Source organism: Haliaeetus leucocephalus, unplaced genomic scaffold (assembly GCF_000737465.1).
Source record: "Haliaeetus leucocephalus isolate CR32 unplaced genomic scaffold, Haliaeetus_leucocephalus-4.0 Scaffold177, whole genome shotgun sequence".
NCBI classification, from domain to species: domain Eukaryota; kingdom Metazoa; phylum Chordata; class Aves; order Accipitriformes; family Accipitridae; genus Haliaeetus; species Haliaeetus leucocephalus.
In genome coordinates this window covers 109,095-124,483 of record NW_010972613.1, presented here as the reverse complement: position 1 = coordinate 124,483, position 15,389 = coordinate 109,095, and the positions used below count along the sequence as shown (strand labels likewise).

At 60.2% G+C, this 15,389-nt stretch overlaps 2 protein-coding genes across 2 annotated transcripts; one reads left to right on the top strand and one right to left on the bottom strand.

Moving 5' to 3' along the window:
* Positions 1-1,054: 1,054 nt before the first annotated feature.
* VPS37C (vacuolar protein sorting 37 homolog C (S. cerevisiae)) lies at positions 1,055-5,207 on the top strand. The gene is given in 6 exon segments (XM_010564252.1): positions 1,055-1,344; positions 2,193-2,308; positions 2,386-2,557; positions 2,947-3,029; positions 3,298-3,371; positions 3,779-5,207. Coding segments are annotated over 5 exon segments (843 nt in total). The 5' UTR covers positions 1,055-1,344; positions 2,193-2,215; the 3' UTR covers positions 4,200-5,207.
* A 1,477-nt stretch (positions 5,208-6,684) lies between these two features.
* CD5 (CD5 molecule) lies at positions 6,685-12,275 on the bottom strand. The gene is made up of 10 exons (XM_010564357.1): positions 12,224-12,275; positions 10,934-10,972; positions 10,242-10,538; positions 10,099-10,161; positions 9,533-9,841; positions 8,317-8,601; positions 7,887-8,018; positions 7,423-7,476; positions 6,953-7,075; positions 6,685-6,770 (listed from the first exon to the last, which is right to left on the bottom strand). The coding sequence occupies exons 1-10, from the start codon at positions 12,273-12,275 to the stop codon at positions 6,685-6,687; spliced, it is 1,440 nt and encodes a 479-aa protein (XP_010562659.1).
* Positions 12,276-15,389: the final 3,114 nt, after the last annotated feature.

The window sequence follows — 15,389 nt, the reverse complement described above, 5'->3', positions numbered from 1 at the left end:
CGTAGTATGTATAAAATACAGCCTCTCTGCAGCAGCACGGTAGCCCTGACACAGAGGCCTAGACCCCAACTGCCCGCCAGCCTCTCCACCGCAACATGGCGGCGGCGGGATGTACCACTCGCCTCCTCCTCCCCTCCGGGAAGGGCAACCTCTCCCCCGTCGTCGTCGTGGCCGTCGCCCCCGCCCCAGCCTGTCGGTGGCACCGCCCACTTCCGCTCCCGCGCCGGAAGCCGGAAGCGCTGGGCGGAGGGAGGGTCCCGGTTGCGCGGTGGTGAGTGCGGGGTGGGGGCGGCGGAGCCGGTAACGGGGCCGAACGCTCGTGTCTCGTTGAGGGGAGGCGGGTTCTGCCCGCCCTGCCGCTGCCCCCGGCATTCACGGCCTCTCCGTTGGGCGATTGACAGCCGTTACCCGCCGGGCGGGGGGGGGGGGCGGCTCGGCCGGGCCTCGTACCGGGAGCCGCGGGGGAAACCCCGTTCCGCCGTCTCCGTGGGCCGCAGCCTCCTGGTTGCCGTTCCCCTCACCGCCCAGGACGGGCCCGGTGTTTGCGGAGCGGTCTCCGCAGTGTCCCGGTTGGAGAGCGGGCCCGGGCTGGCCTCGCTCCGCGGCTCCCCCAGGGTGCTGGGACGGATAGGCCTTGGATGGGCACCCCCAGGGCTGGGGGAGGATTTCCCTAACCGGGGACGGAGCACCGAGGGGGTGTCCAGGGTGTAGCAGTCCGGCGGGCAGCCCCTCACCGGTGCCCCAGCCTTTCTGAGCCACGGGGACCCGTGTGGTTCCTCTCAGAGAGGCCAAGTGTCACCTCACTGGCTGCGTCTTACCGGAATGCTGCTAAAAAATGGTGAGATCCGGGAGGTGAGAGCCCCTGCCCAGTGCTGGCGCCCAGCCAGAGCCGAGGTAGTGCCAGCTGTTTGCGCCCACCCTCACCAGGGGCTGTTCGGAAGCTTCCCCCAGACCATCAGTGACCTCCACGCCTGCACGGTGGCAGGGACTGAGCTTCTTGTTTGCCACTAATTCTAATTTTTCCCTCTTACACTCTGTGAGCCTCATTAATAACAAAAAAACCCCAAACAAAAGTTTATTTCTGTTTGCAGAGTGATGAAGTTACGTACGTAGGTAGTAAGGGAGGTAGTTTCCCGGCTTTTAGGTGGTTGTTACTCGGACAGGTTTGGCTGGATCCTGGGCAAAGAGATTTGGTAACCCTGAGCCTTACCTCGTCATTCTGTGTTACGTGCAGAGGCTGACGCAACGCTCCCAGAGCGAGATCGTTGGGATGTTTCACCCGGGTGAAAGGTAGAAGAGCCACAAGCAATTAGGACGCTGCCGAAATCCCCATCTGTTTGGTATGTCCCTTTCCCTCTCAGTGGGAGTGCACTGCTCCCGTGTTTCTCACCTGTTTTTAGCGTACTCCTGCATTATTGCACCCCACATCTTAAAACCTGTGACATGAACGTCTGATATTTGTTAAATATCAGACAGCCTGGATTATGTGGAATAAGTCATGGACGTAGTGCAGAAAATCCATTATTTCTCTGATTTTAGTAATATTCTTAAAATCACAAGTATTGGATTGAGTTCACCTCAAACGAATAATGCCATCACTTCGTGTTTTCTAAGGGTAACAGCAGTAAGTGAGGGAAGTGATGGCACCATGTAGCTAGAAAGGAAAACATGGAAAGAAAACACATCAAATGAGATGGGAGCCAAGGAACTGGAGAGGTGGTGAGGTACGGGAAGACAAGGGTGGCGATGGTGGTCCCACCAGTGAGTGTGGGCTGTGGGTGGTTGGATGCGAGCAGATGGGGGAGGTTTGCTCAGCAGAACGGGAAGCTGGAATGGGACGACGCAGTGAGAAGCCAGCTGGAGTTTTGAGAGTCAGGGTGACGTCGCCCTGCTATCGAGTGGCTGTGAGTAGGTGTTTCCTTGACAAAACCGTCTGGCACACACAAGTAATCCTTCCAAATACGCTGTGAAAAGGAAAAAAGTCAGTTGCCAAAGCAGGAACAAGTAGATCTGTTTTCCTTCTCACTCTGCCCTCAGTCTCGCTGATTCTTTATAGCACAGGGGAACTTCTCTGGTGTAGCCGTTTCAAGCAGTTTAGCAAAGCTGGTTTTAAATCACTAATCGGATTAGTACCTATTTGGAGCTGGCTTTAGAAAACCTCATCTTTATTTGACTTCCTTTCCCCCTCCTAGGAGTCTGCAGCTCCTCTGGGAGGATGGACACCCTGAGGAACCGGACGGTGGAGGAACTCCAGGAGCTGCAGGAAAATGCAGAGGAGATCGAGCGCCTGGCCCTGGAGTCCCAGGAGGTGCGTGGGGATGGTGTGACACAGGCTAGGCTTTTTTAGCATTTCGCCTGTGCTGACTGTCACGTCTCCTTCCGCAGGTTCAGGAGCTGCAGCTGGAAAGGGAGATGGCCCTTGCTGCCAACCGGAGCTTGGCCGAGCAGAACCTGAAATTCCAGGCGCCGCTGGAGACGGGGCGCACCGACCTCTTTAACAAATATGAAGAGCTGCAGAAGCTGGCTGAGCGGTGTAAAGAGCAAAAGGCAAAACTGGGTGAGCATTTGCAAACCTTGCATGCTTTCCGATGGAGTCACGTGGGCTGTAGTTAGTGCAACATCCTTCCCTTTTGCTTCTGCTTCCCTTGGCCATGTTGAGCAGAGGAACTCTTGAGGGTGGTGGCAGAAAGGACTCTGCTGCCTATAAAATCTATATTCTCCTGTTTCCTGGTCAAACTCAGTTGGACAGATCAAGGATGCTATCCCAGAAAAAAAACCCTTCTAGCGCAGCAATGGCTAAGGTTCTTTCCTCTTCAGATTTGCTCCTTCCATCAACAGTTTTCAAGGCAGGAAGGCATTCCTGTGAGAGTGCGACAGGGCTGTTTGCTAATGATTTTTCACTGTTTTGTGTTTAATGTTTTGCTCTGCTGCTCTCTGTTTCCCCAGAGAAATTTTCAGCAGCAATGCATCCTCAGACCTTGCTGGATCTCCTGCAGGTGGAAAGCCAGAAAATTGAGGAGGAGTCTGAGGTGAGCTTAAGGTTTAAATCCATTAGCAATTCAAGTGATTAGTCCTCAAAGACTTGTAATTACACTCCCAAACCTAATCCCTTAAATCAAGGATTATCTCTTTGGAGTTTGGCGTTCTTGCTCCGAAAAATTGGATTGCCCTTTGTTTGCTTGTGTGTGGTGCGATGGTCCTCTATGTGTCTCTGAGAGAGACATAAATCCTAAGCTGGGCTTGGAGAAGAGGAGTAGAGGGATGCAGTGCTGAACCTGAGGCTGTGTTCTCTTCCAGAAAATGGCCGAGAAGTTCTTGGAGGGTGAGGTGCCCCTGGAGACATTTCTTGAGCAGTTTTCCATGATGAGGAAGTTGTCCCACTTGCGCCGGGTCAGAGTTGAAAAGCTGCAGGAGATACTGAGGAAGTCAGAAGCGTCGCAGGAGCCCGGCAGGGACTCTCAGCAGCCACCACTGCCTCCTCACATACCTGGGCCCACAGACCCGCCGAAGCCACAGCCTTTCCCTTCAGGGGCTCCTTCTTTCCCTTTGCCCTACAGCCCAACCCCAAGCATGCCGGTCGGCCCCACAGTCCATGGAGATCTCCCTCCTGCTCCTTTCTCTGGCTCCCCGGTCACCGTGGGACACGTTGCTTCCTCTCAGCCGAGCACCCAGCCCGCGTTTCCCTATAAGCCTCCTTCAGGTCCGGGATACCCGCCGGCGCAGGCTGCTGACTCCGTGCCGGGGTATCCCAGCCCTCCTTCGGGAGGCTCCTCTCCAGCTCCGGGCTATTCCTGGTCTCCGTCCAGGGGCCCACCTCAGCCCCCACCATTTCCTGGCTCTCACCCCTCTCCTCCGCCACCCAGACCCAGGTACCCTGCCTACTTTCCCCCTGGGGCAGGGAGACCGCAGTGTCCCTACCCGACCCAGCCCCTTCTCCCTAGTTTCCCAATCCCCGCACAGCCTCCCTATCCTCCTGGACTGCCCCCGCCCTTTGGGTACCCCCCACCTCCAAACCCTCAGCGCCCTGCTTGGCCTGGCTACTAAATCAGGACTCCTGGGAGAGCGTCCTTTGCTGCTCCCTCCTCTTTTTGTGGACTGAGGAAGAAGAGCAAACCGAGAACGTTGCTCTTCAACCCATAGGTGCAAAAGCATTACGCAGGGTAAGAGACAGTAGTGGCTCCGGGCGTCAGGCGGGCTGACACTGTCCCCGCGAGCTGCAGCTCTTTAAGTTGGGTTTGTGACGATCGCTGGTGCGCTGAAGTGTTCGCTTCCAAATCGGCTCGTCCAGGCTCCGGTGTGAAAGCCAGGTAGTCATCTGGGTACTCGGCTGGGGTATGTGGGAACGATGTGCACTGATTGCAGCCGCTGAGAGCCGAACCCCCTTGTCTGTGTGCGCGGGAGTGTGCGTGGGTGAGCGAGAGAGACCGCTCCGTGTGTGCCTGTCCTTTGCTATGTGGGTAACAGATATAGTATCATAATTCTAAGCCTTTTCACAGGTGTTCAAAAGACACAGTGGGAATCTCTGACAGTATACACAAAATACTCACTGCTTTCCAAGGACCTTCCTGGAAGCGGGAGGCAGAGCCTGCCCGGCTTGCAGGCGATTTGTAACTGCTTGTAGCAGGAGAAGCAGCTAGCTCACCCCTTGGGTGGGCCAGGCCTTGAGATCCGTGGCTGTCTTTACCGCTGCTGCTTTTGTCCGGCACGGGAGCCTTTCCCAGGCTGGGCCGGCTGTGCGCTGTCTCGCCAAGGGCACGAAGGCTCTGGTAGCTCCCCAGAGTTCAATGCATGGATATTATCTGTGCTTTTGAAGTAAACTGGGCCGGCACGATGTCTCAGGCTGCTGCTGCTTTGGGGGCACGTGCCTCAGGTCACAGGGAGGAGCGGGAGTCAGTGCCTCCTGCCCAGCTTTGTGAAACGCTGGGGCTCAGCAGCCTCCTCCTGTATCCCCGGCCTCTCCTGCGGTGCCCAGGGAAACGGGGCAATTATTCGGGGTGCTACAGTCTCCAGCCTTCCTCACATCCCCCTTCTCACAAAACACTAGGTAATGGATGGAGCAATGAGTTAACATTAATGGAAATGGGATTTGCTTTGCTCAGCACTTTATCCTACGAATCCTGCCTGTATCCCTGTAAGTTATTTATAAGGAAAGATTACTAATGGACTAGAACAAGGCAAATGCTTCTGGGGTTTGATGGAAACAATTCCATATCTGTGGTTAATTACAGTAATAAAACTTGATGAATTGCATGCGGGGTCACGGCAGTGATTGCTTTCGGAAATGATGGGGCATCCAGCTGACACTTTCTATTGATCATTTTATGCCCTCCTGGCATCCTTACACCAACTTCCTCTTGATTTTGTCAATAAAACCTTTCACCCTCTTGCAGGACCATCTTCTTCAAACTCCTCTTTCCTGCTTGCTTGTTTTCATCTTTCCTAAGGGGCCCATTTGCATGGGGCTCTTCTGCATCAGCCCGTCTCTCCCCTCCTTTGGCACTGTCTTGTGTTTTCCCTCCCCACCTGGCAAGTAGATGGTCTACAGAACAGTACTGGTAGCGTTGGAAAGAAGAGAACAAGATGTAATTACTAGAAAAACCAATTTTATTACAACGGTTATTGCTTATTAAATATCTCTGACTTGTTCTCGGTATTTCTGCCTTCCCTATGCTCCTCACATCCATGCTTTGCTTTATACATCTGCCCAAATCTCACGCCATCCCACACAAACACAGCCAAGCGCGTGTCTTTGCAGCTTTCCTGGGAACCCGGCAGACGCGGGTCTCGCAGTCTTTCTTGTGAAGCTCAGCACCCCGGTATCAGAGCGCCTGACAGACAGCAGCCAATTTCGCTTTCAGCCTGGCCCAGGTGGGAGGAGGAGTGTGGTTATCCTGGTTTTGAGAGACGAAGAAGTCTGCAAACCCCCTCTAACCGGCCATGAGCGTGGCTGCTCAGCTCTCAGTGCAGGTATGAAGCCTGCTGCAACCAGGCTGCCTCTTAGACTCATGCAAATAGCTTTAAAAACCTCCTCCACCTTGCACTCTCCCACAAGGGAGTCTCAAAAGCAAGAAGAAGCTTTCTCGGAAAGGTGCTTGGGTACCGGGGCGCAGCCGAAGCTGAGCTAGGCTGGATTAGAGCTGAGCCGTGCATGCCTGGTGCCCGGTATGAGCGGGTACGGAGGAGCACGGGTGGGTTTGGCTCCGAGTCTGGCAAGGGTTGGAGAGTCTGGCCCCGGAGGTCTCCCATCATGCTTATGGGAAGGGGAAGCAGGCAGGCTTTCTTCCAAGGTGAGCAGCACAGGTATTTGTCATCTCTTCCGTCAGCTTCGTTCAGTTCATCATCGCAGAGAATCGCAGAAGGGTTTGGGTTGGAAAGGACCTTCAAAGATCATCTTGTTCAACCCCCCGCCATGGGCAGGGACATCTTTCGCTAGATCGGGTTGCTCGAAATTTACCTTTCTTGTGCTGCATCCCACCTCTGCCTGCAGGGCGGGAAAGCGGTTGACGAAGGAAACGAGGTCGCTTGCAGAAAATGCAAGAAAAGCTGCTACATCAGCAGTTGCACAGCTTTGCTGCCGTGTGCATGACCACCCTGGGACAGCACCGGGTGGTGGGCAGGAGCAGGGGGGGTGGCTCGGTTGGGGATCAGGGCAGCCCGAGGGGGTGCCAGCTCCGGCGAGGGGCATCACACTCTGCGGGCAGAATGCAGGTCGTAGTCGCTGTCGGAGGAGTTGTCCGGAGGGTTGGAAGCTCTGCACATGCCTTCCAGGGCTGCGGGGGAATGGATGTGTCTCATTATGGCGGCTGGGGGTGCACCCCAGCCCCGGCACAGCCACCTCCCCTGGTGTCGGCAAAAGTTTTGCCGTGACGCTCTTCCCCGGGCGGTTCATCCCCGCCGGCGCGCGTGGGAAGGGAGCACGGACGAGCCATTCCCGGCATCCTCCTGCGCTTACCTGGGTAAGCCGAGAGGTAGGAGCTCTTTTGGGGGGGCTGAGCGTAGTCGTTGTCCCCCCCCTGCACCCGCTGCCCCTCTGCCCGCGGCCTCAGGGTGACGGTGCTGTTGCGGTGGAAGGAGACTGGAAGAAATTGTGGGAGAAGGGTCAGGATTGGGGGGTGGGGGGGCGAGGATTTGGGGCTGCAGCAGCAGGTTCGAGGTGACGCACCACCCCGCTGCCTGGGAGGGGAAGGGGGCTGATTAAAAGCGGGACCTGCTCCCGCGCTGCGAGCCGGGGCTCGGCTCTCCTGGCTGAGTTAATATCGTGCCCATGAGTCAACGTGGTGGCAGGAAGCGAGAGCCGGGGCTGGGCGCGAGCCCGCTCACACCTCCGCCCCACGGTGCTTCTTGCGGTCCGGGGGCGAGCAGCCCCAGCCCCATGGTAGTGGGGGGGGGGGGGGGGGGGGGCACCAGCTCGCTGCTCCTCACCCGTCTGGTTGAGTCCCGTGGGGCCGATCCACTGGCGCTGCTTCTTTTTGGAGACTGGAAGGCAGAGGCGAGCGGTGAGAGGGGGATCTCTCCCAGGACCTGCTAATGCCCCTGCCCCAAGCTTCGCTTCCTCCGGCTGCCTCCCCCCCGCCAGCCCCATATGCCATCCCAAATAATCTCCCCTGCCCAGTAATCCCCCCGCGAGACCCTCCGCCTGCTCTTTTGTGTCCACTCGCCACCTAATCCCTGCAAAACGCACCCCATTCCCCCGGCCACCCCCCTCCCCGTGCCCACACCGCGTGGGGCAGGGGGGATCTGTCAGGCTGAGCAGCATGTGCATCTCCCAACCCCCGTCCCCCCCCAAAAGGGGATGGGGGGGAAGCAGCAGGGATGGATGCATGGAGCTGCCACGTGGTGATTGCGGAGCAGGAGGAGGAGGAGAAGCTCCAGAGCTTGTCACCTACTTCTCTTCATCAGCCTCCTGTAGGCAGGAGGGCCGCAGATGAGGAGGAGGATGCCGAAGAGAAGCAGGGCCAGGCAGATGCTCACGATGGTGCCTGCTGCCGTGCCGGCGGGCTGCGGCTTTGAGTCCTGGCCTGGGGAGAGGATGGGTGTCACCGGACGAGACCCTCGTGCCCAGGCAAAGGCTGATGCTGGGAGCTTGAGCACCCACCACCCTGCCAGGAGGGCTGCAGGGAGCCCCGGCAAGTTTTTCCCCATCCCCTGCCCCGAGCTCACATCCTCCCCCCATTCCCGAGGCATTCACACGTGGAAATTCCAGCTCCCAGCAGGAGCAGGATTTTCAGCCAGGGATGCCCGGCACCGGGTGCTGCAGGCAGCACTGCCCGTATCCCCACGGTGCCCCCGGGGATCAAGCCCGGTTCGGGGGCTTACACACAACTCTGGTCCTGGAGCAGGTCTGGAGAGCCCCGAGACTGGTGCGGCAGAGGTGCAGGTTGTGACCCTTACAGGTGACACCCATCGAAGGGGGGTCCCGGATTTCGGTACTGGAGGAGAGGTTCCCGCACCGCAGCTCCCGACACAGCTGCCTGCCCCACTCGGCTCGTTGCACTGAATTGTCACACAGCACATGCCACTGCCCCTCGTGAAAGACCTCGACGTCCCCTTCGCACGGCGTGGGGCCAGCCGCCAGCCTCCGCAGGGCCTGGGGCTGGGAGCCTGGGGGAGAGAGGCAGAGAGGGGGTCAGACCCACGGGGAGACATCACGGCTGCCTCCATGGGGCTCGGCATCCTGCCGGCGCGCAGTCCTCCTTCCGCCGGGACCGGCTCTTGGCACAGGGATGCTCACGGCATCTCGGCTTCCCCTTGTGCCACTGGGACCGGGGGGATACGTGCGAGCCGTACCGGGGCCACGCGTTGAGGAGCTTTGAGCTGTCCCTCCGGGAAACGCAGCGGTGGAAGCCCGCTCTGCCAGCTGCCGCGGTGCAGCCCGTTAAACCCCCAAATCCCACAGGCGGGCTTTTAAGCTCGGGCAGATGGCAGGACCCGAAGCAAGCCCGCTCCTCGCCCCGTGGCTTGGCTCTCCGTGCTGCGGTACCGGCACCAAGCCGCTCCGCGGGGAGATGCTTGTGGCAGGGGAGGTGTTCACAGCAGGGAGATGCTCGTGGCAAGCACCGGAGAAGTACGGACGAGCAGGGTGCCAGGCTCTGCCGCTATACCCCGCACGCCCGTGTTGGGTTTTGGGGTGCTAACATGGCGCTTGCTATCCGCTGCTCTCGCTCCCCGGGTTTTCCTACTTGCAACGCCGCTGCGTTCGAAGCCCAGGGCTGGGGGTGCCGCTGCCAGGAACCGAGCGCACCAGGGAGATTTCCTGTTTTGCCTTCGCACGCAGGAGAGCAAGAGCAGGAGTGGGTGGATGGGGTGGGGGGGGGCAGATGGGGATGGGGCTGTTGCGTTGCCCGGGGCTTCAGCTGCCCGGCCAGCCTGCAGCCAGGCATCCAGCCCAGCGATATTGCCGGGGTTCTCACACCTCTGCAAGGGGGAAAGCAGCCCACGGCCCCAGAGCACGCCATGGGCTGCTCAGCCGGTCGGCTGGGGCAAGCAAGGGGTCCGGGGAAGGAGCAGGGACCACGCTGGGGCGAGCTCTTACCGGAGCAGATGATGAAGGCAGGCTCTTCCCCCCGCCGGGCACTGGTCCTGTTGAAGCAGTCGAAGAGTGAATGGCTCTTGCAGGACTCCACCACCTCCCACCGGACCGGCAAGTGGCTTCCTCGCTCCGGCTTGGCGTAGCTACGGCTGTCGATGGAGGTGCCGCAGTGGAGTTCCTGGCAGATGCGGGTGGCCAGCTCCAGCCAGATGCCCGGGCTCTCCGCCACGGCCCCCCACAACCCCTGCCTGTGCAGCTCCACAAAGCCCGAGCAGCCAAAGTCCCCATCCACCAGCCGCAGCCTGGCGGGTCCTGACGAGGGATGGGGGAAAAAAAAGCATCTCGTTACAGACCAAGACGACATTTCTTTCTGTTCTTGAGCAGAAAGTCCTCGAGCCCACCACATCTGAAGCTTAATGGGCCTGACCTTGCTGCAAACACTATTAATGAGATCAGGCGATCTCGCAAGGCGGGGGGCGGTTTGCTTTGCTGTGCGTGCCCCCAGTTTGGCCGTTGCCGTTCCACTCCCCTCTGCCATGCCCAGGGCTGGGCAGGGATGGGGCTCTTACCAGTGGGCTCCGGGGTGGTGGCCGGCGGTAACGTTGGGGTCTTGGGGGTGGTTTTCACCGGCTCTGAAACAAGAAGAGAAAGGTGAGGTCAGGGCAGCTGGTCCCCTGGGACAGGGGTGGCCAGGGTGGGGGTCCAGGCTCACCACTGCAGATGACGATGACATATTCCGTGCAATTTCCCAGCACCCAGTGGCATGTCGCCGGGGTGGCCACCGGCCACGTGCACTTCAGCAGCCATGTGTTTGGTGGTTCCTTCCTGCTGGTAAAGACGAGCTGGAGGGGTTTGGTGATGGAGGGGCCACAACCCAGCCGCTGACAAATGCCGTCCACGCTGGGCTCGCTCACACCGTCCCGGCACACGCGGCTCCACCTGCCATCCCACTTCACCTCCAGCATCCCGGCACAGCGGCAGCCGCCGCCGATGAGCTGCAGGCTGGGCTCTGCAGAGAAAGCACGGGCGTTAGGGGCTTTCCTTCCCTTTGCAGCATGTTTTCCACCCGGGGCTGGAAAAGCCCTTGTCGGCTCGTCGCTGCAGTCAGGCTGGCCGCTTGGCACCGGTGTGCCCCGCGGCGGCAGCCGGGGCTTCTTGCAAAGTGGGGCAGGAAGGAAACGGAGTGTTGGGGGGCGCACGGGCAGGCAGGGGGGCTTGCGGGGGTATGTGCGGGTGCCGTGGGGTTGAGCTGGGACACTAGGCTGCATGGAGCCCGTGATGCAGCAGAGCCAGCTTCCCGGCCAAGGCAGCTCTGGCAGCCGCCATGCTAACAAAGCCACGGCCGAGGAGCTGCTAAAGAAGCCGCGGCGCGGTCCCCGAGGCTTTGTCCCCGTGTGCTCTCACCTCCAGCGCTCAGGGTGGCTCCTCCATGGCTGGGGATGGCTGCAAGAGAGAGGGGGACAGGGCGTCAGTCCTGCTCCTTGCCCCAGGGGAGGTGGGAGCCCCCAGCCGAGGGCAGAGGCTCCCGGCTTTTGGCCTCTTGGTGGTTATTTTGGGGGAGAAAGGTGATTCTGGGGGCTCAGGTCAGCCTTTCGTCAGGGTAAAGATGCTGCCAGTGGAAATGAGCCAGCGATGGTGGCCAGGAGCTCCCTGGCCATGCCATACTCTGCGCCGACCCGGCTGTAATGTTTGGGGGACACCTCTGTCCCCAAAGCTCAGCAATGGAAACAAAGCCCCAGGCTGGCCGCATGCCCCTCCCTGGTGCTTGGGGCCGGAGGAGGAGGAGGCTGGGTTGTGCTGGCTTTTTCCTTAGCAATAGAAGACCATTTTCTGGCTTTCTCGGTGAATTTGCTCTTGCTCCTCCTCCTCACACCTTTAATTAAAATAAATAAATACAAACGACTTCACGCAACTGGCCATAGCACTGCCTGCCAGGCTGCCCATCCATCTGCTGGTACACAATTATGGCTGAAAAAAGACAGACAAGGGCACCTGCTAATTACCGCTAACTAGCTAGCGTCACTACTGGTAGGAAGAGTACGGCCAAGCAGCAATGGATGGTCCCACCATGACAGCAATGAGCCGGAGCAGCACGGTGCATGTGGCTGCCCACTGCGCCATGTGGACCACGGGGCAGCCGGGATGGCAGGATCTGGCAGAGAAGGAGGATTGGGGGGCGGCTGCCTGCCCCCCAGCACCCGTAGGCTTACTCCTGGCGTGTGACGAGCATCCTGGGGACCCACAGAGCCGGGAGGGACCGGACACACGTGGCTCTGGCTGAGGTGTGCCTGTACTCTCCTTGCTGCCCGCGTTTCGGTGTGGGCTCGGCGGTCCCGCTGCTGGTCACCAGCCCCTCTCCCCCTTCCCGGCCCGAGCCCCCGTGCTCGGGGCTTGGCCAGGACGGGCATGTGGGACCCCCGGCCCAGTGCCATGAGTGAGCCGAGACGGGAGCATCAGTGAGCCCCAGCTGAGGGCACAGGGCTGAGCCCCCCCGAAATACGCCTGGCTGCCTGACAGTGGGAAAGCTGGGGGGTTTCGCCATGGGATTTCAGGGGTCCCAGGCTGCGGCAAGGCTGGGTCCCCTTCTGCATCCCTGCCACCGGAGCTGCCGGCACAGCGGGTACGCTCGGTAAAGAGACCATGGCCCCCACACCCCATACCCCTTGGCGGCACTGAGCCCTCCACCGTACTCACCCCACATCCCCAGCAAGACCAGCAGGTGCAGGGTGGGCAACTGGGCTGCCATCAGCACGGCCAGCTGCCTCCTCCGCCCCGGCGCTGGCGGCTGAGCGGGAGGCTGCCGGGGGCACCGCCGCCTCTGCTACCCAGCCCGGGGAAGGCAGGCAAGGGGGGACGGGCAGGAACAGGCTGTTTTTCCTCCCTCTGTGGTTTTCTGCGTCACATCTATGCTCGTTTGAAGTCTTAACCTGGCAGCTGCCTCCCCAGGTCCCACTGAGCATGAAAGCAAGAGCAAAGGGGAGAGAAACCTGGGGGGGGCTCCCTCCCAACCCATCCCGGGGTCCCCCCATCAGCCCCCCATCTCTGCAGAGGGTGTGAGCCCGGGAGACGGTGAATGTACAGGGCTCAGGGGGACCCCAGCTCTCCCTTGGGTCCCCAAAAAGCTGCTGGTGACTGGAAGGCAGCATGGCTAAGTGAGAGCCCAGGGCACCCAGAGATGGCACCCGAAGGAGAGCCGGGGGGGGCACGACGAGCCAAGGGGTGCAGGAGGTTTCTGGGTGGTCAGAGCTGGCAGCATTCACCAGGGGGAATCCCAGCCCCGGCAGCAGCTCCCTGGTGCCAGTGAGCTCTTTTGGGAGCCAGCACACTGGATTGCAATGGGAAAATGGGTGACAGCCACTAAACCCAACAGCCCAAGCTCCCACGAGCGTCGGATCCCACCCTCGCTGCCACAAGGAGACCTGTGGCCGCTCTCACGTAACACAAGCCGCTGCCAAAAATAGCCTCCCCTTGCCGGTGGCTGCTTCCCTCCTCCTCCTTGCCGGCTTGCATCGGCTCTGCCCTGGCTGCACCGCCACCCTCACCACCGCCTGCGGTCACCGGTCGAGGTGAGCGGCACTGCCGTGCCGGGGCAGGAAATGTGCTGTGCCAGGGACTGCCCATGCCACCAGCTCCTGAAAAGGAGCCGATGCATACCACACCATGCCATGCCACGCCATGCCATACGATGCCACGCCATACGATGCCACGCCAAGCCAAGCCACCACGTGCCCTGCAGGCTACGGCAGCACCCGAAGCACCGTGATGGCCCCATGGGATTGGGGAGGTTTCATCCAGACATGTCCCTGCTTCTCCCAGTTGCTGGCAACCCAGGGACACCATATATCCCTGCAAGGGCACGTGGGGCACAAGCAGTGGTGGACTAGGGAAGGGAGAGGCTTTAATTGATTGTGCCCTAATTAATTCCTCCAAATCCAGGTCATGCATGCTAACGATGGCAGCTGTTTTCCATTGACCCGGTGGCATTTCTGCTGAAAGGAGAGCACCCAGCTGGGGCCTGGTGTTGAGGAAACTGGGCTTATTGGGCAGCTTGGTGAGGTTAGGGAGAGCTCCTGTCCCCTCCTGCTGCCACCACCCTGGGCTGTTGTCCAGAGGGATGCTCCGGTCCTCAACCCCAGAGCCGGGGCTCTGCTCCTCTGGGAGTTTCCTGCCCCAAAACTCTCTCCGAGTTGAAGATTTTCCATGACTCAAGAGGAAGCTTGCTGGGGTGCGGTGAGCGGCAGGCTGCCGTGGGCTGCCAGGCGCAGGCAGGGCCAGGCAGAGATGCTCAGGGAGGTCGGGCAGAGATGCCAGGCGATGCTGGCAGCGTAGGCACACCGTCTCCAGCCAGGTCCCGGCATCCCTGGAGGTAACCCAGCTCGGCAATCCCCTCCTAGCTCCTTTGGCTTCTTACAGCCTCCACATCCCCTTGGTCAGGCAGAGTACTGCCTGCCTCTGCCGGTGCTGCACTACCTGCTCCCTGCAGCCCCGGCTTGTTCCCATCCCCTCCCAGTCATCCTGGGGCTCCTGCTGAACCCCGAGACCAGGCTGGGGCTGTGATGGGAATAAGCCCTGCCAGGGTGTTCCATGGGGTGTTGGGGGTCCTGGTGCTGCCCCCCACCCACCCACGGGCTCTGGGCTGGCGCAGCTTTGGCAATGTCTTGGGAAAGGGGTGCAAGTCACAGACCCGATCCAGGGCCAACCTTTCCCGTGGGACTCAGCTGGGGCTGCACCGGGGCCAGTCCCGGGGGGTTCTGTGGGCAGGAGCCAAGCCCCTCTCACCCCAAATTGACCTGAGGTCGGTGATGCACTCCGAGGCATCCTGGGATGCTTTGCCTCTAGGAAAGGTCCACCTCCCCCCCGGTTATCCGAGGATGCCTGACCCCCACAGATGTGGGGTGCTTGGGGTCCAGACCTCCCCCCCGCGAGCCGTGGCTGGCTCTGGAGGCCCTGACATGCCGCAGATGGGGTTTGTGCCGTGGCTCAGTTAAAGCATCCCTTCTTGCTGCCGGCAATGCAAGTCAGCTCAGCATCGTCTGCACGCTGTGACAGATAAGGATGATTATAATATCTTTCCGGAGGGGTCGGGGGAGAGCGCTGGGACGTGCTGACATGCTGCCTGCCCGTGAGAAGCCTTTTAAGAAGCAGGAGCTGCCTTTAGTGCAAGCAGGAACAGGCTTGTTGGCTGTCAGCACGCTGCTGTTATCCTAATGATGGTGGAAATGGCATTTCCTAGCGCCTGTCACTGCGTGCAGGAGCAGCAGCTCAAATAAACAGTTGACGCTGATGTACCTGTCTTGTGGCTGGAGATGACACATGGGCCCTTTGCCCCATGCCCCAGTGGGAACTGGGTTATCTGCCCTGGGGCATCGGTACCTACTGGGCATGGGTACCCCCTGGGCATCAACATCCCCCAGGTCACTGCCCGGCCATGCCACAGTCCAAGCGGTCCCAACAGCCGCCCTTTGCAAAGGTGCCATCATCTCCTCCCCAGCCTCGCTGCCCTGGCACAGGGAGCCACACGTGTGACGGGGGGCACCCCCTGTGCCCACCCCCGTGCCCGCTCCTGTCCCCTCTGCGCTCGCAGCAGCCGTCTCCTTGCTCTCGCCTCGCTCCTCTACCCTTTGTCTGGGGCTTTGTTGCTATTTTGGTGCTTCCTCCGTTGTTGCGGCGTGGCCCCTTTGTTCAGGGCCGCCGGAGCCTCTCGCCTTGGTAAACAGCTGAAGGATGTGGCGGGGGGCAAATTTTCCACGGGGGCGGGTCTGAACCCCAACCTCTGCCGAGGCTCCACCTCATTGTGCCCTGGGAGATGGAAACCCGCCGATGGGTGCTGGGGTGGGAGATGCTCTGCGGGATTTGGCTT

Bases quoted from the DNA above. Each gene is read 5' to 3' on its own strand.
- CD5 (XM_010564357.1), bottom strand. From the start codon at position 12,275: ATGGCAGCCCAGTTGCCCACCCTGCACCTGCTGGTCTTGCTGGGGATG. The intron at 10,973-12,223 runs GTGAGTACGGTG...TCTCTCTTGCAG, and splicing joins GGTCTTGCTGGGGATGTGGG to CCATCCCCAGCCATGGAGGA. The intron at 9,842-10,098 runs GTAAGAGCCCCA...ATCCCTCGTCAG, and splicing joins CACCACCCCGGAGCCCACTG to GACCCGCCAGGCTGCGGCTG.